Source organism: Andrographis paniculata, unplaced genomic scaffold (genome assembly GCF_009805555.1).
Source record: "Andrographis paniculata isolate CXL003 unplaced genomic scaffold, ASM980555v1 Contig54END, whole genome shotgun sequence".
NCBI classification, from domain to species: Eukaryota; Viridiplantae; Streptophyta; class Magnoliopsida; order Lamiales; family Acanthaceae; genus Andrographis; species Andrographis paniculata.
In genome coordinates this window covers 2,022,379-2,045,182 of record NW_026137589.1, presented here as the reverse complement: position 1 = coordinate 2,045,182, position 22,804 = coordinate 2,022,379, and the positions used below count along the sequence as shown (strand labels likewise).

The following is a 22,804-nucleotide window of genomic DNA, read 5'->3' as shown; positions in this document are numbered from 1 at the left end:
ACGATTTTTATTATTCAAAATGCAAACACAAACAAACAGCACCTCATTTTTATTTTTTTAATATATATTAATATATAAAGTTTATTTGTTCAACTATTTTTTTACCTGATACCATTCACAAACATATATAATACATATTAAATTTTTTATTTAGTTGTGCTTTTGGAATTGGATGTTGATTTAAATTTTTATTTAAATATTATTTAATATGATATTTTATAATAAAAAATAATATATATTTATTGAAAAATGTGCTCGGAATGAGTAGTATTTGTTTGAATTTATAATGTTGGAAAAAACAAACTATTTTTTTTCTCACAAAAAGTTTAACATTTCATACAAATTTAGACAGATTTACAATTTACAAAATCATATTTTCTCAAAAAAAATAATATATATTAAATACACTTATTAATTTTATATTATTTACACAATTTCATATATTCATATGAAAAATATTTCTTCAAACAATTTTATTAAACAAACAAACTATTTACCTCTCTGTAAAAAAAGTACATCAAACTAAAACACTAAACAAAATGAAGGTATAAAATTTCATTTATTGGGCCCATTCTAATTGGGTCTACTGGGGCATATTATATCTATATATGATCTAATTTTTCACTATTTATTTGCTACTCTAAATGATCTTGAATTGGGTTTGAATAGTAAAAATTTTGAATTTGAATAGTTGTATGATGTGATATAAATAGGTGATGATGTGATGTTTTGAATGTAAAATTGATTTTTAGTATAATATAAAAAATGAAAAATAGGTGTTTGATTTGATGTTTTTGGGGGAAAAATTTTGGATGAATAGTGGAATTTAATCCAAATCCATCAAACGAACACACCCTTAATGTATAGTGGACTGATCTAGACTTTGTTTTGGGTTTGTGTATAATCAGCCCACTAAGACAAGAATGAATTAAGGAAATAATTCTTGAAAAAAGTATGGATTACTTTTTACTCTTACAAAATAATAGTAGGAGAATGAAAATTTAAGGCTATTCTTATATACATAATATAATATTGGTTTGTTTGTTTTTTATTATAAAAATAAAAAATATAATTTTAATAATATTTTAATATGATATTATATAAGAAAAAATATATATATATTTTCTTTTATTAGAAACCTTACAAACTAAATAATGATTTATTCTTTAAATAGAAATAAAAAAATGCCTTATATATTTTTTTAAGTTTTGTCACTATTATTCTATTAATCAATAGTTTTTTTTTTTAAACATATAATATTGTAATTTTATTTTATTTTATAAAATATCACATAAATCATGAAATATTTAATTTTTTACTATTTTTAAAATTCACCAAAACTTTCAAGGTTCAAAATTCTTATCTAATTGTTTGATGTGATTTATTTAATAAAAATAAACATCGGATATTATTATATAATAATAATTTTGTTGAATTTTCTGCTTTGATAAAAGCAAAAGTATATTACTATAATTAGGATAAAAAATGTATGAATACCTTAAATTATGTGTTCACTTAACAAAATTTATTGACGCATTTAATATTATAAAAAATAGAATATATACATATTTATCTAATATATAATACTTTTTTGCATCCATCACAAATGTAATAATTTATTTTTTTATGTGGATTTTTTAATATATTAATAGTTTACAGATATATAATACAATACATGTATAAAGACAGTTTTATCTTATGACATTTATTTAATTAGAATAGTAATGATAATAGATTGACTCCGAATCGGCAGAAACTTTGTAGTAGACAACGGTGTTACCAAAGTTGAAATTGGAAAATTTGATCACGGTAGAGGACACAAAAATGCCGAATTCGATAGTTCATAAAGCTCACCTTGAAAATGAGAAGCCATTTCCGAAGTTTTTTAATCGATTCAACGACGAATATAGCAGCATCGGTGAGATTTTTTATTTTTTTTAAAAAAAAAAACCCCTAAAAGAGAAGAGTTTGAAGGAAGAAGGGATAAATGAGCCACAACGAGAGAGAGAGAGAGAGAGAGAGAGAGAGAGAGAGAGAGAGAGAGAGAGAGAGAGAGAGAGAGAGAGAGAGAGAGAGAGAGAGAGAGAGAGAGAGAGAGAGAGAGAGAGAGAGAGAGAGAGAGAGAGAGAGAGAGAGAGAGAGAGAGAGAGAGAGAGAGAGAGAGAGAGAGAGAGAGAGAGAGAGAATATTAGAATTAGAGTTACGAGGTTGGTGGATTTAGGAGGTGGGTGGGTGGTAATTAAATGGGGTGAGTAGGATATTAATTAGGGTGGGTGGGGTAATTTAATTAATCTGTGTGTTATTTTAAATTTATAATATCAGTAACATTTGTGTAAATAAGACAACTCTTTTGGGACGAAGGAAATATTAGGCAATTTCAAACAATAAAACAAACCAAATACCTCTTCAACGGTCACTTCTTGCTACAGGAAGAAATTTAGGTACTGCTAGCAAAAAAAGATGTCAGTACAACTCCCCCACCTAAAACATATTACAATAGCCTTCTTGAGTTATATTCACAAACTAAAACCAAACATAAGACTTTCACTTCCAGACACTTCAATGTCTTTCACAGAATATAGGTTATCTTGACCATAACTAATTGTACCATCAAAGATTAAATTTGTTACAACACACCGGACACTAGTTCAATACTGCACTTAGAAACAAAATTTCAACAAATAAAAAAGTCTCTCTCACTAACATCAAATAACTCCCCAATCCCATACGTGCTACTAAAATTTAACAAAACATAAACTAAAATCTCCACTCATTATCAACCAAGCAATTAAATCCAGGTCCCTTCTGCTTCTCTTTTAGCTACCTATTTGCCAAATATATATATATTTTTTTCTTATAGACATGTTCAACTTTAAAAACATTGCAGTGCGACATGAAAGCAAAAATTATATGAATCTTCACGTCTATTCTTCATAGAAATTTGGCACTCCTATGCAACCACGTAACCACCATAGAAGAGTCAATCTCTAAAATCACTTAGTAATGGAAAACCTGCCAAACAACGGATTTCCTCAAGCCCCACTCTTATCACCTTCAATTCCGTTTCCACCTAGATCGAAACTTCAATATGTTTTGACACCATTAATATGATCCGTCCAACCGTATTTCTCACACCGCTTCAATCTCTGCCTCTCCATGACTTCCCTTAACGGACCATCCACGTTGATTTTTCAACAACACTGCGGCGGAGGCATCCACCATATAGATACAATTCTAGCCACACTTTTCTCCTTCCGATGAAAGTAGAGTTAGTCCATATTCCCATTGAATAACACTGCAGTACTATTTACTCCAGGGTTATGAACATCAAACTATTTCCATGCCACCCATTTAACCCTTTATACTATATCAAATTTGAAAGTGGTTTTCCTTGAAACACAACTTCATTTCTTGATCTCCAAATGCACCAAAAAAATCGTGAAATAAAGAATGTCTCAAATCAATTTATAGGAAGCCGTCCTCTGAAGCCCTTTTCATCCCATAACCAATCCCTGCATATTATTGGGATGCACTAAGACACTTTAAACCAACTTGACACCTCCCGCCACACGTGGGATGCAAATTTGCTTATCGCAAAAATATGATCAGACTCCTCATTTTCAATCCCACACACAAGGGCATTCAACTACTCCAATCAGCGTCATACCTCTTTTAATAAGCTCTATGGAAACGGAATCCCTCTATTAAAATTTGTTTCCCTGTACCACTCAAACTTTTTTTGAATTGCGTAAATGCCTACCTTCGTCGTGAATATACCATTTGATACATCTGTCTAAATCACCCTGTCCTCAACCGCCTCTCGCGGGCATGTGAAATTTATTAGAGCCCAAAAAGCGTCACATTTACTTGCCTCCCAACTAAGGACCTCCCTTCGGAGAGGAACCTCCCAAATCTATTTTCCTTTCTACCATCTCTCAAAGGACATAACCCACCATTTCTTGAGTACTGCTAGAGTGAAAATACGAGGGAATTGTGTTTTAAGATTCTCACTCTCCATCCACACATCCTCCCAAATTTAGTCTTAGCCCTATTACCAAGGATGATTTGTAATTTCAAATCTCCCACCAACCGCTTTTCAAATCTCAACTAGGATCTCCCGACATGATGCCAAATTGAACTTGTTACACCCCTTGGAAGCAATCATTCTCTATTCGCCCCTCTAATATGCATTGACCCTTTCACTACTTGCTTCTACGACTGATTATCCCCTTGAAACCTCTATTTCTATTTATATAAAAAAACAATATTATCCCTTTTAAGTTAAAGCATCTATTCATTAATTATGATATAACATTAAATTCATGTACTTGGGTAATACAATTTTTTTAGGTTAATAGTATATGTATTCGCGCATATTAGCAAATAATATATTCATACGTTCCATCTTAAACTTTAACATATATATATATATAATTCATTAATAATAAGATGACATTAAATTCTTATAATTTGAATAAAACAAATTCTTTTAACTTAGTAGTATATACATGTGCACGTGTTTAAAAAAATATATTTTTTTTCTTTTTTGTCGTTATCTCTTTTGTGGAAATATACTGAAGTTTTAATAATTATGAGCAAACCCGACAACTTTAAAATACTTTAATGTCTACACAATAATTGTAAAACTTACTAAATAAGTTGCAATGTAGTTTAGATTTTATGCTATATATGTAGGGTTTTAAAATAAATATTGCTAATTGAAAATTACATAATTTTGCATATATAATTGCATAAGTTGGGTTTGTCTATTTTTTGGGTGAATGTATTTTTTTAATTTTATTTTTATGTAAGTTCGATAAATTATGTTGATATATAAAAAATATTATTTTATATTAAATCAATTCATAATTAAAATAGTGTAAATATTTGATTTAGGTGGAAGAGCTATCCCAATAATGAGAAATGAAAATAAAACTAGGTCGCGGAGCCAACCCATAAGTTAGTGAATAAGATTAGGTGGCGGACTGACTTCGAAGTTATGGAGTAGGACTAGACGGCAGAACCGACCAAGAAGTTAATGAGTAGATGGTTGAAGTAAGTTATAAATTTACTATTATTCTTCTATGATCTCAAATTAAAATTAACGCTTGTATAGTTTTAAATAAAAATATACAATTTTCTATCGTAAAATATCATATCAAAATACTAGAAACATAAATTTAAATTAATAATCAATTTCAAATTAATTTTAAACTATAATTAAACAAATAATAGTAATTAAATTTTATTAATTTTTGTATATAAAATTATTTTTTATTTATAAAATATTTAAAATGGTTAAAATAAAGGAAAAATAGAAAATATTAATATTATTAATTTATTTATATATATTATCCCATATACTTTTAATTAAAAATAAATATATTAGAATAAATTTCCTTAAAGTTATAAATTTAGTGAAAAAATAAATCAATAAAAAATTAACCTTAATAAAAATACATACACAAGGGATTTATTCCTTTACATCTTATACTATTTTTAATGAAAAAAATACTCATATTTTATAATAAAAATACATTACTTTTTACAATTATAATTTTTAATAATTAATAATAAAAATTCTAAAAAATCATACATACAGAAAGAACACAACTAAATATTTTTAAAATAAAATATAATATCTCTTTAATTGTTAGTTTATATATAAATACCTAATACAAAATAATTATTTTATCAACTATTTTAACACAAACAGTATCTGTTAGTTAAATCAACTAATCGAATAAGCTAACAACTAATTGCAAACACAACACTTATTATAAATTATATTTATAACAAAAATATTATTCCCTCTATCCCACTAAAAGTGTCTATGTTAATGTAACACATAAATTTAGGAAAAATATAGTTAATAAATAATTAAAAAGTGTATTAATAAAAATAATTATAAATTAAAATTAAGATAATTAAGATTAACAAATTATAAAATGTAAAAAGTGACTTTCCAAATAAAGAAAAAAATGACAAATTATGTGGAATATTGAATAAATTGAGGTAAAATAATTAGTCTTATGTTAAAAGCATATATTTATTAATTATGATATAACATTAAATTCAAATATTTCGACAATACAATTTTTTTTAAGTTAATAGTATATGTATGCACACGTATTAACAAGTAATATATTCATACAGTATTTTCATCGTAAAATTTAAATTAATGTATTTAAAATTCATTAATAATAAGATAACATTAAATTCATATGTTTCGAATAAAACAAAATCTTTTAGGTTAAAAGTATATACACGCACACGTGTTAACAAGTAGTATATTTTAATGTTTTTTTTGTCGTTATCTCTTTTGTAGGAAGATACTGTATTTTCCATAATTATGAACAAATTTGCATGTTTTTTTTTATCGTTATCTCTTTTGTGGAAAGAATTAACATTTTCAATAATTACGAGTAAATCCCGCAACTTTAAAATACTTTAGTTTCTACACAATAATGGTAAAACTTACTAAATAAGTTGCAATGTAGTTTTGGCTTTATACTCTCTCTCTCTATATATATATGTAAGGTTTTAAAATAAATATTATCAAGTATTTCATAAATTATTTACATTTAATGCATTCGATACAATATATACTCCATCCGTCCACTTACAATGTTTACATATTTCTATTTTGGGACGTCCAATTACAAAGTTAACATTTCATTAAATACCCTATTTTTTTCCACAAATACCCTTACTTTACATCACATCATTACTTTTACAAAAAAAAAAAAAAAAACAAACAAAAATGTCATTACACTACTTTTAACTATTCACTATAATTAAAATACTATTATTTCTTAAACACCGCACCAAAAGTAAATGTAAACTTTGTAAGTGGACGGAGGGAGTATTATATATTATTCACTGACAAATGTTATTTTTATATTACCAACACAAATATTGTATATCTAAAATAAAAAATAATTCATAAAAGATACAAAATAAACACACTCCAAAATTTTATGAATAAATTTTTATTGTTAATTACTAAAACTTTTTTGTTCTTAATTATTATGAAAAAATAATATATTTTAATAATAAAATATTTCATAATTTTTTTTAATTAAAAGAGATAAGAAAAATAAAAGATACTCTGGGGTTCCTTTTACTTGTCACTACTTATAAAATATGCATAATTTATTTGTAGCTCAACAATTGCCAACTTCAATTTTACTATAAATAAAATTGTAATTAAAAACAACGTAAGGCATAGTTGAGAATTAAATGATAAAAAAGGAGTTGAGTGTAATATCCAAAAGTAGGAAGACTTAAAAGTAAATTTGAAGTTATGAGAGAAGCGCTTTCTTCTTTGGATATGATCTTTAGATTCGCGCTTTTAATAAAATCGTTAATAGTTATTTGTTCATGGGTTGGGTTGGGTTTGCGTTTTCCCGTTTGCGCTATCAGATCTTATTTATAATATGAGTTCATTCATACCCTCTCTTTCGCTCTGGTCTGTGTAGCGCACTGCAGTCTAGGGTTTCAAGAATTTCTCTCCCCCAAATCGACCATTTCAAATTCCCACCTCTGGCATGAGGAGATGGAATGCACCCTTGTTCTCTAGGTCCGCCTCGCCACTGTTTCGCCATTTGTTCTCGGGGGGACGTCTCTGCCGTTTGATTTGAACTGCTGGTTGTTTCGTCTGTGTATTTTTTTTTTCTTGTTTCGTTTTTGCGTCGAAGATCCGCCAGTCGAGACTGAATCAGGGTAAACGATGCCGACACTTTCCGGGAAAGAACTGGAGGATAAACTGGCGGCAGCTGGGAACAATCTGCTTCAGCCTCCCTCTTCGGTCGACGAACTCCTGTCTCTTCTAGATGTAAGCCCTATTCAGCAAAAAAATTCCTTTTTATAACTGCTTTTCCTTCACCGCTAAATGTTGGGTTTTTGATGGCCTTTGTACGTTTCCGAGTCGCTGAACAGAATTAACGATGTTGGCGTTATTGCGATTTTGTTTTTTTTTTGCTTTTATTTACTTGTGGAATAGGCCCTTTGCCAATGATTCATTATTCTTATAAATAGGGCAGGTGCAATGTAATATCTTAATGTTGGATTAGCATGTTTCATCACTTAGTTTGAATCAGGAGGATAGACTTTGTGTTAACAAATTCACTTTTAGTATAATTCAAAATAATTGACTAGTTACTGTCCCAAGTTGTCATTCCTCCTTGCTCTAAACATTCGGGTTTAAATGAAATTGCTTGCTTGAAACAATTATTGATATTTCATGTTATATGCTTTTCTGTTCAATTCTATTTTATGTACAGTTTCTATGCCCTTCTGTTAAGGAACCAAATGCCTAGATATTCGAAAATACATTTGTAACTGTCGTCTGTGGGTCCCAGTGAAAGTCGAGACTGTAATAATATTTTATCATTGGTTTCTGTAGCACAGCTTTCTATAGCTAATACTAAGAATTTAATCTCTTTCATTTTTTCTTACTTTTGAAAGGAAAGTCATGAAAATTTTATCATTGGGTTTCGTAGCACAGCTTTCTGTAGCTAATACTAAGAATTTCGTCGCATTCATTTCTTCTTACTTCTGAAAGGAAAGTTGAATTTTTGAATGATGGACTAAATACAGAAGATATGTTATCATTAGGTTTCAAAGCACAGCTTTCTATCGCTAATACTAAGAATTTTGCCTCTTTCATTTCTTCTTTCTTTTGAAAGGAAAGATGAACTAAATTCAGAAGATAATTTTATCATTGGGTTTCGTAGCACAGCTTTCTATCGCTAACACTGAGAATTTCACCTCTTTCATTTCTTCGTACTTTTGAAAGGAAAGTCAAGAAAATGTGATTTTTTGAACGATGAAATAAATAACAGAAGGAATTTTGTTTTTGGGTTTCGTGGCACAGCTTTCTATTGCTAATACTAAGAATTTTGTCACTTTCATTTCTTCGTACTTTTGAAAGGGAAGTCTAGAAAATGTGAATTTTTGAATAATGAACTTAATTCAGAAGATATTTTATCATTGGGTTTCGTAGCACAGCTTTCTATCGCTAATGCTAAGAATTCCTCCTCTTTCATTTCTTCTTACTTTTGAAAGGGAAGTCAAGAAAATGTGATTTTTTAAACGATGAACTAAATACAGAAGATATTTTATCATTGGGCTTTGTAGCACAGCTTTCTATCTCTAATACTAAGAATTTTTCCGCTTTCATTTCTTCTTACTTTTGAAAGGAAAGTCGAGAAAATGTGAATTTAAAAGATAAACTAACTACAGAAGATATTCTGTGGCATCTATTGGATTTATTAAGTGAATTATGTCACAGGCGCGTTGCATTCTCTGTGTTTAGTTTTCTGATAACTTCATCATTTTATATTTAAGCAAATTGAGGATCTTTTGACGAAAGTGGAGCAGTCACCTGCCAAATCCATGCAAACTGCTCTTTCTCCACTGATGAACGCACTGCTTGTGGAAAAGCTGCTGAAGCATTCTGATGCTGATGTAAAAGTAGGCATTGCCTCTTGCATCAGTGAGATAACCAGAATAACTGCACCAGAAGCTCCATATGATGATGACACAATGAAGGTGATATTTTCATCTATAGTTGTACTTCCTGCCTCTCTGTTCTCTACCCCCTCTGCTTAGATAGGTTCCTGACAGTCCTTTTTTAGGATGTCTTTCGGTTGATTGTGTCCTCCTTCGAGCATTTGTCGGATACATCAAACAGATCACATGCGAAGAGGACTGCTATCCTTGAAATTGTAGCCAAAGTCCGATCCTGTGTCATCATGCTGGATTTAGAATGCGACCAGCTGATTATTGAAATGTTTCAACACTTCCTTAAATCTATCAGGTAAAAGTTTTAAGTTATATGCTACTTGACTCGCTGTCATTTCTATCTAATATAATTACTACATTCTTAGTTATGGTTATGCTAATACATTATCTAGGTAAACTGTGCATTTAAGTTATCCTGGTGCTTAACCAGTTTTCCATTCATTTGATAACTATTGATCTGTTCCCTTTCGTTTCCCATTATTTATTCCATATGGCTGAAGTGTCTCATTGCATGTTTTTCATTATGTCTTTTTTGTTGCAGTTTGTCTGTTTATTTGTCACCAAATAGTGTGGAAAAGTCGAATTGAAATACTTTTTGTTTTGCTGAATGTGAATTGGTGCATTTGTGATTGGTATGGAAAGAAATATATATGCATTTATATTTAAACTCTTAGTTCAATATTACATTTTTTAGCATCTTATATTTACGTGTAAAAGAAATATGATGTGGTAAACTGGAAAATGTTTTGTTCTAAAATCTAGTATGTAGTTCATTAGTGTCTGTAAAACAAAGGGGCTGAAATTTCACGTTTCCATTCCAAGCGAAAACACATTAAGGTTTCTGATAAACTTGGTAAGGAAGCACTTTTCTTGTGTGTATTATAAGTTATTAACACTAATATTGGATACTGGTGTGTGTGTGTGTGTGTGTGTTTGAAATAATGCATTTAATCTATTTGAGTTGCTTTTTAGTTATTGGTTTTAGTTTAACCATCTGAATCCATTAATGGAGACTTCTCTTCAAAATGTGTTTGTATAGATGGCTTCCACTACTGACTTTAACAAAGCCATAGAACTATACATTCTGTTGCCAATTCACTCACAAGATGAAAGGCCTTGTTTGTAACACATGATAGACATGGCTTACCCTGTATAGTTGTAGATGCTTAGCTGATGATAATAATTCTCTGCAATGTGTTTACATAAACTGTGGGCCCTGCAGGGTGAGGGAACAATTTTATCTACACTAATGTTTATCTTGTCATTACTTCCATTTGAGGCATACAGTCATATTTATGAAAAATTTTAATTACAAAAGATTTCCAACAATAATCTCTGTACTTGTTATTATATACACAAAGGCCTTGTACTATTCATATCATGTTTACACAACAGAACAAACTCATGACACAGAAAGCCAACAAAATGTGGAAAAGTCTCTGCATTGGCTCATTCATGAAAAATGTATATATTATGGATTTGATGTCTTGTAATATGTTGCTGGAGATAGGGATTTATTTTATCTTAACTGCTTATGTCTTATAGTTTCTACTTTCAGGGATTATCATACTGAAGTTATTTTTGGATCCATGGAGACAATTATGAGTCTTGTTTTAGAAGAAAGTGAAGATATCTCCCCAGATCTGCTCAGTCCAATTTTGTCTACTTTGAAAAAGAACAATGAGGTTTTTTTTTTGCTTTTAATATTCACCTGCTCTTGTTTTTTATATGTTTTTTTCTCTCACGCTTCATATGATGCTGTTAATGATTTGATTGATAGGCTGTTTTGCCAATTGCAAAGAAATTGGCTGAAAGAGTTATTCAGAATACAGCAGACAAGATTAGACCCTATATGGCACAAGCAGTGAAATCTCTAGATGCTTCGGTGGATGACTTTAGTGAAGTTGTATCTTCTCTTTTTGGAAAGAATAGCGATGTAGATGGGCATAGTAATGACTGCAATTCCAAAGACCATGCGGTACACTTCCACTTGTTTGCAATTAATATATTCATGTCTTCTGATGTTTTATTCATTTGTTTGTAGTCTGATGCTGTTGCTGCTATCATTATATTATTCATCTTTCTGATATCTATAATTTTTTTTTTTTTTTTTTTAAAATGAGTTTCCTGCTGGGTATGGTATGTTTAAGTACAAATGGTCCTTTTTATAATCATGAATTCCGGGGAGCTTCTGGGAGTTTTTTCATGTGTTCTGAAATGGGGTTCTAGCAATGCTCATTCATGGTACTTGAATTAGAGTTTTTTCTGTCTATAGTTATTATAGTTTGTCTGGTATAAGATAGTTCTATGGGAAATTTCTACACCATTTCTTTGTTGCAGCTGTGATGTGAGATATCTTCATAGATGTGATGATAGATTATTTGCATCATTGAGGATTTTTAATTAGGCTAGATCTATCACACTGGGATCATTCTGAAAGTCCTGTTCTATCACTTCTTTCTTACCTGCAGCTTTTATCAACTTGTCCTGAATCATTTGAAAGTTGCTAATACAGAATAGAAAAATTGTTTGATTTACTTCTTCCCCATTTTGTGTTAACCTCTCTTCTAATGATTCAATGATGGTTGCGGTTGATTTAGTTTAACTACGAGTGGGCTTTTGGTGATTGTGCATCATACTTTACTATGTAGGGACAGGTTTTTACATAAAAGTGGTATATTTATAAAATTTTGCAAGTTGATCCCTGTTATGAATCTATAATAACCTTGGGGAAGGTTATCCCTTTTTCCTTCTAAATGAGTGGGTTATGTTTGCTTCTTAACAGAATGCTAAGGATGTTGTTGGAGAGACCAATTCTAAGGATGAAGACCCAGATGCAGTTAAATCTCCAGAGTTAATTTTAAGGGATAGAATCGATGAGATGAATATTGAAGAAAAGACTGATGCAAATTTGTTGAAGGCAGATGATTCTAACCATCATCTTGATGCCAAAGCAACAACTGATACTGAGGTTGCTGATTGTGTTGCTGAAAAATCTGTGGAGTCTGAAGAGAAGCGGGATAATGCAGAAGCTAAGCAGGAAGCATGTAAGGATGAAAGTCCTGGTGAAGATGCGCATATATCTGATGCTGAGGCTAAACCAGTTGAAGAGCCCAAATCTGTGGATGAAGTAAAAGAAACTCAGCCCCAACCTGAGGCACCTAGGCATGAGGCTGAAGATGCAGCATCGCCAATCCAGAGCGACAATATCCCTGATGAGAACGAATCTAAAGAAGATAGGTTAGAAAAGAAGGAGAATCCTGTTAGTGGAGAGAAGGCATCTAAGGATAATGCTTCTGAAAAAGCATCTGAGGAAGAGCATATTTCTGTATCAAAGAAGCGGAGGCGCCCTGGGAAGAAGCAAGCTGCCAAGACTGTTGACAAGGGCAAAACATTGACTGATAAAGGTACATCTAACAATAATGATGGTTGTACAAGTGAGTCAGTGGCAAAATCACTGGAAGAGACAGAAAAGCTAGGGGATGCTAGTAATAAGATGGAGGATGGATCTTCATTGAGTAAGGAAGTTAGAAAAAAAGGTGGACGTGCGAAATCTGCACCTGAAAAAGATGTTCCCAAATCTTCAGCAAAAGAAGATCATAGAAAAGTATGCCACTTTCTACCAAAAGTATATATCTGTTTTTAGTTTATACTAGATTACTCTATTTTATTTTGTCCATTTATCTAATTCTACCTTTGATGAGTATCTTATAGGAGACGCCAACTAGTTTAAAAGCAACAAAAGATCAAGACATCCAGGAAGAAACTCCAAGAGCGAGCGCCAAGAGAAAGCGAACACCAGGCACCGAAAAAGTACGTACTTCCAAATTTTGGTACTACCTTGCTTTCATTTTATATTGAAGTCTGGGAGCTCCTTTACCAGCTGCTTTAGAAAGCATTATGTAATGATAAACTAATCACACAAAGCATGAAAGAAAGATGTTCATAAATTATGTAATGTCTTCCTATGTTTCGGCAAGCATCAGAGTTAACCCTAATATTCTATATATTCAAAGGCTTGACATGATTCTGAAAAGAAAAAGTGGACGTAAGGTTGCATTCAAGCTAAATTATTGTTTCTTTTCCTTTCTAGTGAGCTGAGTTTCTTCTCTAGAGAGATGAAACTTGGCAACAAAAACCTCTGAATGATTTGAAATTAAATTAGAATAATGTGAAGGGGAGTATTTGGAATGCATAAATAAAAGAAAATGAATGGAAACTTAGCTTGAAGATTAAATGTGTTCGAGTGTTACAATATGGAGCCAGTCAAAGATGTGTATTATTTGGTTAGGTTCTTGTGTGTGCAAAATGTATGCTTTTTTTTTTTTTTTCTCTTTCTTTTTCCCCAACGAGTTATCTGTTAGTAAAAATGACATTGTCTGTTTTGAGTATATGGGAACATATATTTGTAGTTGTAGATTTAAGTTCATGTAAAACTAATGTTTGACTAAAAGAGGAAATACTTAATTGAAGGGAGGGCTATGGCTTTAAGGTCAGACTCTACCATTGGCACTTGGATAGACTTATTCTAGATTTCAAGGAGTTCTATAAATTATTCAACATGAACAAGGAAGCATTAAACAATCAAACTTTGAAACTTGTTTGCTTGTAGTTTAGTGTTTGGTCATTCTATTATTTACCGTAGCTGTTAAAATATGTTCATATATGTTTTTGTTTTTCGATGTATAGTCTGTTTATCTGTTTGCCATGAATTTCTTATTTCATTCCTCCATGTTTATGATTGAACCATCCACTTGAGATCGTAGGTCTTGATCTTTATTGATTTCAATTTAGTTATAAGACTATTAATTTCATTCTATATGTCACTTATTTTTTGAACTTTTGAGGTATATATCTGTACTTTTAAAAGAAAGTTTGATGGATTTTGAAGATGGAATGTGGTTTGATTTATTAAAATTTCCTTGTGTTCATACCAGGCATCAGGGACTATGGAATATGGACAGAACTTGGTAGGTTCAAGCGTTAAAGTTTACTGGCCTGAAGATAAAATGTAAGGAATTTTACAAACTACCTATCATATAGTTTGGTGATTTAGCAACTAATGGTTTTCTATCGTACTGCCTTTTGTCATTATGACCAGGTATTATGAAGGCGTAGTTGCTTCTTATAATTCTGCGAAGAAGCAGCACAAGGTCAGCATCAAAATTGCCTGTCGGGTCTCTGGTGCATGGAAATATGGAAATGGAATTATCTTTTGCACTAATGCTTCTTCTATATAGGTACTTTACGTTGATGGTGATGAAGAAATACTTAATCTGAAAAAAGAACGCTGGGAAATTCTTGAAAAGGGCTCGACATCTGATGGGGTAAGTTATTATTATGGCCAACTCCTCTTTCTGTATACTGTTATTGCTCACTTTGTTTTTTGTTTCCTGTTTCCCTCCCCGAATAGGAGCAAGATGGTGGAAACTCAAAGCGTGAAGCCACTTCTGACATGTATGTTACTACCGTTTTTTACTTTAAATTTTTATATTTTTATTTAAACTGCAATCTTAATTATCACAAAAAGCTGCAACTTATAGTTGTCCTCAATTTATAGCTTATATTGGAGTCCCCAGATATTAATTTGAGATACTTTGAACTGTTACATTTACTTGCATATATCCTTCCGGGTGGCTCGGGCTCCTTATCTTCTAGTCTACATATATTGAGGTTTTTTCCTTCATGGCTACTTGCTAGTTACTAATTTATGGTGGTTGGTAGTAGGATGGAACGCCAGAGTCCTAATTGTTTTTTTTACATGTTTAGATGGTGCTTTAATATTCTGGTTTCACGTTAAGTTGGTTCGAAATATGACATGTCTTACTTGATGTGCCCTTCTTAAATCAGAAAATCAAAGAAGAAAGGAAAAGGCAAGACGGAACCATTGAGCAAGCGTCAAAAGGTGGATACTTCACCCAAAACAGCAAAAAGGTATGTATTTGCTCGATGTTTCCAATAGATGCTGCCCAGACCAGTGTATGATGATCATTACTTCTCATTTGCTACAGCAAACTAAAGGCTGCTGCAACAAAATCTGGGGGAAAATCAGCAAAGAACGATGGCCAAGCAGAGTCAGAGTCCAAACCAAACAACTCAAAGCCGGGGAAAAAGTCTGGAGACGATGCTGTTAAATCTAAAGAAATTTCTCAGAAGCCAAAGGGAAAATCTCAAGGCGATGCTCCTAAAACATCTGGTGGATCCAAAGGGGATGATGATGAGAAAACTCCAGGTCAGTCGAAACAAGCCAGCCAAAAGTCCTCCAAAACCAAAGGTCGACCCCCAAAGGGTGGCAAAACACCCGGTGGTGGTAAAACAGCAAAATCCAGTTCGTCTAAGGCGAAGGAAACCGAGCCAAAGGAAGAATCACCAGAGCCAGAGAAATCACCGGAACAGGTGAAAGGGAAATCCACAGACAATGCAAAAACCCGAGACGGCGAGACCAAGAGTGGGAAAAGGCGAAGAAAATCGAATATATGATTCTGAGTAGAAATGGAAATGAGCTGAAGAAGATGAAGTATGTTGTATGGCGACGTGTATACTGTTTTATGCGCGCATAGTTTCTCTAGGGTTGGGTGTTGAGTTAGGTGAAGTATGATTTAACTCCTGACATTTAAGAATGCTGGGTTGCGATTGTCTCGACGAAGACGATGATGATTAGGTTTTCTATTAGTTAGGTTGCTCTGCCTGCCTGTGTCTGTGGTTATGTCTTGTTGATTTTGCTGCTGCTTACATACACTTTGTGGCGAATTATTTGAAAAATATGCCTGTGGCTGTTGATGGGTTTGAGCTAATCTTGATTTGAATCCATGGCTGTCAACGGCTAGTAATTGATATATATATATATATATATATATCTATGCAAATTAGGAATTAAGCAAATTAGCAATGTATGGTTGGTGTCTATTTCCTGTATAAGTTTAGCTTGTAATGACTGGAATGTTCCTATGAGGATGTTTTTGGTTGTGATGTATTGGCCTATACTGAATGGAATAAAAGATTCTAGGAGGTAGTATATATTTGGATAGAACAATGCATAACCGTAGTTTAGATGTGAGAGAAGAAAAGAAAAATCAAAACATAAATCAAAAATTTTTTAATACATTTTTTTTTTTTAAAAAAAGTTAATATATACACATTAATTAATTTTATAGTATTTACTCATTTCTTTATATTTTACATAATTTTTTTTTTTTTTTTTTGTCAAACCAAAACACAAAACAAACTATTTGATAATCACAAAATATAAACTAGCCCAAGCTTATTGATTACAATTTATGAGAAAATCTTGAGTGGTCAAAATTTCTTAACAAATCGTACTAGTTTGTAGATTTCTAACTTCAAATAATAATATGATAGAAAGTCGAAACATAGAGGTAGAGACAAAACCAACTCTCACATAAACACAATTAATTTCCATTATAAAATTAATCACAATCTTAATTTATAACAATATATTGTACAAAAAACAATAATTAAGAAACCGACCCGACCCGACCGGATTCAAAATGTTAATATCAGGGCGGGAATGTCTGGGGCGAAACCCGCCCAATTGCCCCAAACAGTAACACATTCTCCGAACCGCGCGCACGTGCTACGCACGCCCTCTTCCCGATAGCCTCTGCCTTCGGTGATTTTAGCCGGACGGATTGCAGTCGGCGGAATGAGCAACTCCGCGGCGGCGGACACGGAGGCCGACGATTCAGACTTGATATGCCAGCTTGAGAGCGTCCAGGGTATCGTTGATGCCCTAACGTCGGTCCGATGGAAGCGCTATCAGGTACTTCCGTTCCTTGCTTTTTCGTGACATAAACTCTTTAAATTAAATGCTAACGCTTTCGGGATAACAATTGGATCTCCTAAAAATTCGCTTCAGGATGCTGTCGTCGAACTATCCGAGCACGGCATAGTCATAATTGTAGAAGAGACAGGTTGTCTTCAGGCTAAGGTTTATTTACAGCGCGAGGTATCATTCTTTTGGTATTTTTGGGGATTTTCTGTTTCTTCCAACATTTGTTCTATTTTTACAGAAAGTTTCAACTCTTATAGGGGATGAAATTTTGTTTCCTGACGTTAATTTTGTGGAATTTGTTTCGATTCAGCTATTTGTTAGGTATGACTTCCGAGCGCACGGGCGGCCGCGATTTGGTTTGAGTTTAGGACTGTTTGTTAATTGTCTTAGTACGTTTTCAGTTCCAGGTCGTTCCACCATTCTTGAGCTCCGATATCCCGGGCCAGACATGGAACTGATGCTCAGGTTTGAACTCAATTTGCTTAATCTAGATAATTTTAGCTGCAATTTTCTTTACATTGGTAATTGCAAAGAAATCTTTAGCTTGATCACAGTAGAGTAAATTTTGTTTTGGACTTTCGTCTAACAACTTTACTGCAATCTTACCTTGGGGAGAAGGTGGATGGTAGGGAAAGAGTGGAAAAATCAAAATAAAATTATTAATTGGATTTCAAATAAAATATTGATGCTAAAGTTAGTGTTATAAATGTTTTGGTAGTGTAAGTAGTCTCATCAAGAAATAGTATTTTGTTGTTTCTCAAAATCAAGGGTGAGAATTGCTGCTAGAAAATGCCTGCCATTAGAGCTCTTCCAGTTTTCCAGAGCATAATAAAAGTATTGCATTAGTTTTCAAGCCTGTCAGAGAAATAATGGATCAGAAAGCAAGCAAAAAGGCTAATAACAATGTATGGAATTAAACTAATAATTGCTAATGTTGGGCAACCTTTATGTTGATGCAAGAAAAAATTAGATTGTGAAATGTTGACTGGTCTTGCTGAGTCACTTTGTTTTCTTGCCTTGTGCACTTGCCTGAATTTCTTATTTGTTACGTTGGCCTGGCTTAGATCTATAGATTCTTCAGATGGCTGCAGTCTAGCATACATTAGGACAAGGATTTTGGAGACCATCTCATGGGATTACAACTTTGAACCTGCCGGTAGCACTCCTTTGAGTTTTACTGTTAAGGTATGCCTTTTTCTTTTCTCACAGCTTTATTACCTCACAGGTTTACGAAGAGCAATAGAATTGAAACACAAATTAAAGTTTATATAAAATAAAAGAAGAAAATTAAAATAAAACTAAAAACTAAGAAAGAAAGAAAATATGTTCTTTGGTTTCAAAAAGGCTATAATTGTAGAATATGTATATGCCATTTATTGTTCGTAATTTAACTCTCTTATGTTTGGGAATTGTAATTTGGTATTGTCATTGCATCCATAATTTTCCACTCTTCTGAACTTTTTCGATCTGTCTCCACTTTGGTCTGCTCTCTCAAATAGAATTGAGAAGTTCACTGATTGCAAGTATTAGAAAGGGGATTATATCCCCCCCCCCCCCCCCTCTAGTACAGAATTGGCGAATTAAAATATCTTCAAACTACATTGAATTGATTACTTGATGGCGTGGCCAGTAAACATAATTCTAATTTATTTGGTCGAACTGCCTTGAATAACTTTAGATAATGCCCTTGTAGAACTTTGAAAGGATCTTTCTCATCACATTCTGAGCATCCTCTGCTCTTCTTCGGTTACTTAATGCTACCCTTCAAAATGTTGGTTGATGTTATGAAGTCATAGATTGTTTGCCCTGCTGTAGTATGTCTGGCAACTATATGTATTTTGCTCAACTTGTCTTTTACCTCATCTTATTTGCTCTATATCACTGAGTTTAAAAATATTTGGGTGTGCTTGTTTGAGGGTTCGGATTTTTTAATAGTAAAATTTTGAATTTGAATAGTAGCGCTCGGGGGTTTGACTTGATATAAATAAGTATTGAATATAATATTTTGAATGTAAAATTAATATTCAATATCATATTAAAAAAAATGAAAATGGATATTTCCCACCTGACATCCATGCTCGAAACTTCTATTCTTGCACTATGATTTCATAAACTTCACATATCAAAAAAAGTTCAATCAGTACGGCGCAATTTCTTGCTACAGATACAATCCAATGTCGCAATTCACTCATTATTTTCTCAGTCGAATAACTACCATTCGACAGTCTGCAGCTCTGAAGGAAGCTATTGATGATCTTGAATGGCCGGGATCTAGCATTCAAATCACACTACAGCCGACTCCCCCATCAGTTATCTTCAGAGGTGAAGGCCATGGAGACTTACAGGTACGTCTAATGTAATCTTTCGCGCAAAAATTGTTAAGATAATTCGAGTCATAACATAAGCAACTGCAGATAGACTTCAAGTACAACGCCAGTGTGGACCTTCTCCTTGCATATAGCTGTGATCGACAAATTTCTCACAGGTCTGTATCTTATTTCCTTCACCTAACCATAATCCAACATCCTATTCCCAACTCTATAACAATCGAACAGGTACAAGTACAAATTCCTTCGAGCGACAACTTCAAATATACCGACCAGCGTCATAAGAGACAATCGAGGGACTAAGCTGACTGTTGGGAGAGGTGGTATGCTGAAAGTTCAGCATCTTGTCTCGGTGGCCAGACCATCTGCGGCGCAGCAGCATTCTCACGTGGATTCGGCCGGCCATCATCGACAGCCAGGTCGGATTGCTTATATTGAGTTCTATGTTAAGCCTGAAGTAGAAGAAGATAATGCGACTGATTCTTAGGAGTTGAATCATCTCATTGAAAATCAAAATTCCTTGTCACAACTGTATGTGCATATAAGTTTCTTGAGGGTCTAAGTTATGATTTATGTAGATGAAAAAATGGGCCCATATATTGATTTTGTTACTTCTTTATCTTTTTTATTCTTTTAAATGATACAAGGGAAATTTGATGTCTTTGGATAAGGGGGTTAGGAGTTGAGGCGGATAATCTTAAAATTTTGAATTAAATATTTGTTTGATAGGATAAAAAATACTCCTTACTTTTTATGTAATACGAGACTATCACGGTAGATATGAAAATTTAGATAGAATATAATTAGTAAGTAATTAAAAATTATATTAGTAAAAATAATTATAAATAGTTTAATTAAGATTAAAAAATTAAAAAATTAAAATTAAAATATGGTTAAAGTGACTTGGGGATTCAAATAGAAAATAATGACAAAATATATGTGCCACAGGGAGCATGTATATTATTATTATTATTTTCAGTCAAATTTATTTTTATGTTCTTTTTTAATTTGCTAATTATTCTATTATTATTTTTAACAAAATCAATAAATCAGTATTTAACTATTTCGATAATGTATATATTTTATTAATTCTAATAATTTTACCTTATCTTTTATATAAAAATAATGATGAAACGGTAAAGTATGGCTATTTGTACAAATATATACTTTATGGCTGGACGGAAAGGGAGTATTATTTTTCGTTTTTAACATTTATTTACAACAAATACTATTTTATTATTATTATTATTTTATTTAATTTCTAATTAAAATTTTAAAAATACCCTTAATTATATTTTTTCTTTTATTATTTTTAATGAAATAATTCATTTTTCTTATTTGTTTAGGATCCATATTTTACCAATTTTACTGGAGGATAGAACATAAATAAAAATAAATAATTTCCGACCTAAATGTGTAAATTTTACTAGAAGAATGGAATATATGATATAAAAACAAAAATATTATTTGATGTATGTACTGTACATTTTTTCTTTTGTTTTAGGAAACAAAAAAAGTTCTCATACATACAACTCAAAATACTATTTTTATTAATTTTATTTATTTTATTAAAAAATATTCATTTTAAAAAGTAATCGTATATAATATCAAAATATTTTTTAATTTTTATTTAAATTATAAATATATCGTTAGATATATAATTATTTTATATATAAAATGAAAAAAATAAAAATATCAGAATTTCTTAAACGATACTCTAACCAATAAAATACTTTTATCTATAAAATCCCAAAATGTTCATTTCCATTGAGACGTGGGAGTAAATAATAAAATTCCAAAATGTTCATTTCCATTGAGACGTGGGAGTAAAAAAAAACACATTTTTTCAAAGTGATAAAGGTCAAAATTATATATGCCTTATATATTTCCTCATATATATATATATATATATACTTTATGATAAGTTTTATTATTTTCTTTTCATCCTGATCTTCTATCATTTATGTTTACATATATACATATATATATATATATTTGATTTGATGTGAACAAATATACTATATATATACATCAAATCAAATATACTATGTATATATATATTTATTTATTTATTTTTAACACTAAAATATATAGCCTCAGATCCAATGAGAATTCCAACCAATTTAAGCATGATCGAACCCAGATCTAACTTTCAAGGCAAGGGATATTTCACTACTTGATTTACAAAAGTTTGACTATATATATTGCATAAAGTTTTGATCGAACTTAATAACCGGAAGATTAGACCGACAAGACTGGGTTCAGATTACGAATTCACTTCCAAACTAGTTGTTGGATCCTAAAATTCGGAGGTTCCAAGATATTTCGTCGATTCGTAAGTGTGGGTTCCGGAAGTACTCCAAAGAGCCTGTCCGTCGTCGGATTAGAGGCGGCTCCTTCGGTGGAGCCTGCACAGCTCGAGCCTAAACGAGGCTTCGAGCCTAAACGATCGATTTCGATGGATTTAAATTAACATCTACTAAAACTCAGATAAATCTACTGAAAAGCGGATAAAAATATGCTAGAAACATAAAGACAAGTAATTCGAATTAAAATGCATAAATGGAAACTAAAAACTACGAAAAAGAAATAGAGAAATATGCGAGTTCATCTTCTTGTGCGTATGTGTGATGTTTTTTTTCATAATTTTAATTCTAAGATAGAATAACCGCTTCTTCCCGCTAAAAGGGGCCGTTCCAATTGTTCTTCCACCACTCTCAACCTCCTGGTAATCTCCCAGTACTACCTCCAACTTTCTGGTAACTTTCTTCCACTACCTCCAACTGTCTGGTAACCTCATTCCATCAGTTCTCTGGTAACCTCCTTCATCCGCTCCCAACCGCTTCCATTGTCTCTGGACCGGGTTCCACTTGCTCTGAACTTCTTCCATTGCCTTTGGACCAGATCTGCCGCTTACTCCGATTTGTTTCCATCGTACTCCTAGCTGGTCCACGGGATGTATCCCCAACAACCTCGATTTAAATAGAATCTTCGGTTTTCCTCTTGTTGGCTTGTTCCATGGAGCTTTTTGAATAAAATATGAAAGTGCATAGGCCCTCCACTAATTTTAAGTACGAAATTATTAACCTAAGGCCAACGGAGGTAGTTATCCCATAATCCGTGGAAGCAGTTGCTTTCTATCTTGTGGAAGCAACCT

At 32.1% G+C, this 22,804-nt stretch overlaps 2 protein-coding genes across 2 annotated transcripts; both read left to right on the top strand.

Annotated features, from left to right (window-relative positions):
• Positions 1-7,449: 7,449 nt before the first annotated feature.
• On the top strand, positions 7,450-16,314 carry LOC127255609 (sister chromatid cohesion protein PDS5 homolog C-like). The gene is made up of 13 exons (XM_051281235.1): positions 7,450-7,837; positions 9,352-9,555; positions 9,642-9,823; positions 11,087-11,213; positions 11,309-11,506; positions 12,314-13,135; positions 13,243-13,341; positions 14,466-14,539; positions 14,630-14,681; positions 14,769-14,855; positions 14,942-14,985; positions 15,379-15,462; positions 15,540-16,314. The coding sequence occupies exons 1-13, from the start codon at positions 7,733-7,735 to the stop codon at positions 16,006-16,008; spliced, it is 2,547 nt and encodes an 848-aa protein (XP_051137192.1). The 5' UTR covers positions 7,450-7,732; the 3' UTR covers positions 16,009-16,314.
• Positions 16,315-17,087: 773 nt separating this feature from the next.
• LOC127255399 (uncharacterized) lies at positions 17,088-20,308 on the top strand. Its single transcript, XM_051280909.1, has 7 exons — positions 17,088-17,308; positions 17,405-17,494; positions 17,631-17,785; positions 18,385-18,505; positions 19,546-19,665; positions 19,735-19,805; positions 19,876-20,308. The coding sequence occupies exons 1-7, from the start codon at positions 17,192-17,194 to the stop codon at positions 20,132-20,134; spliced, it is 933 nt and encodes a 310-aa protein (XP_051136866.1). The 5' UTR covers positions 17,088-17,191; the 3' UTR covers positions 20,135-20,308.
• The last annotated feature ends 2,496 nt before the right edge of the window (positions 20,309-22,804 follow it).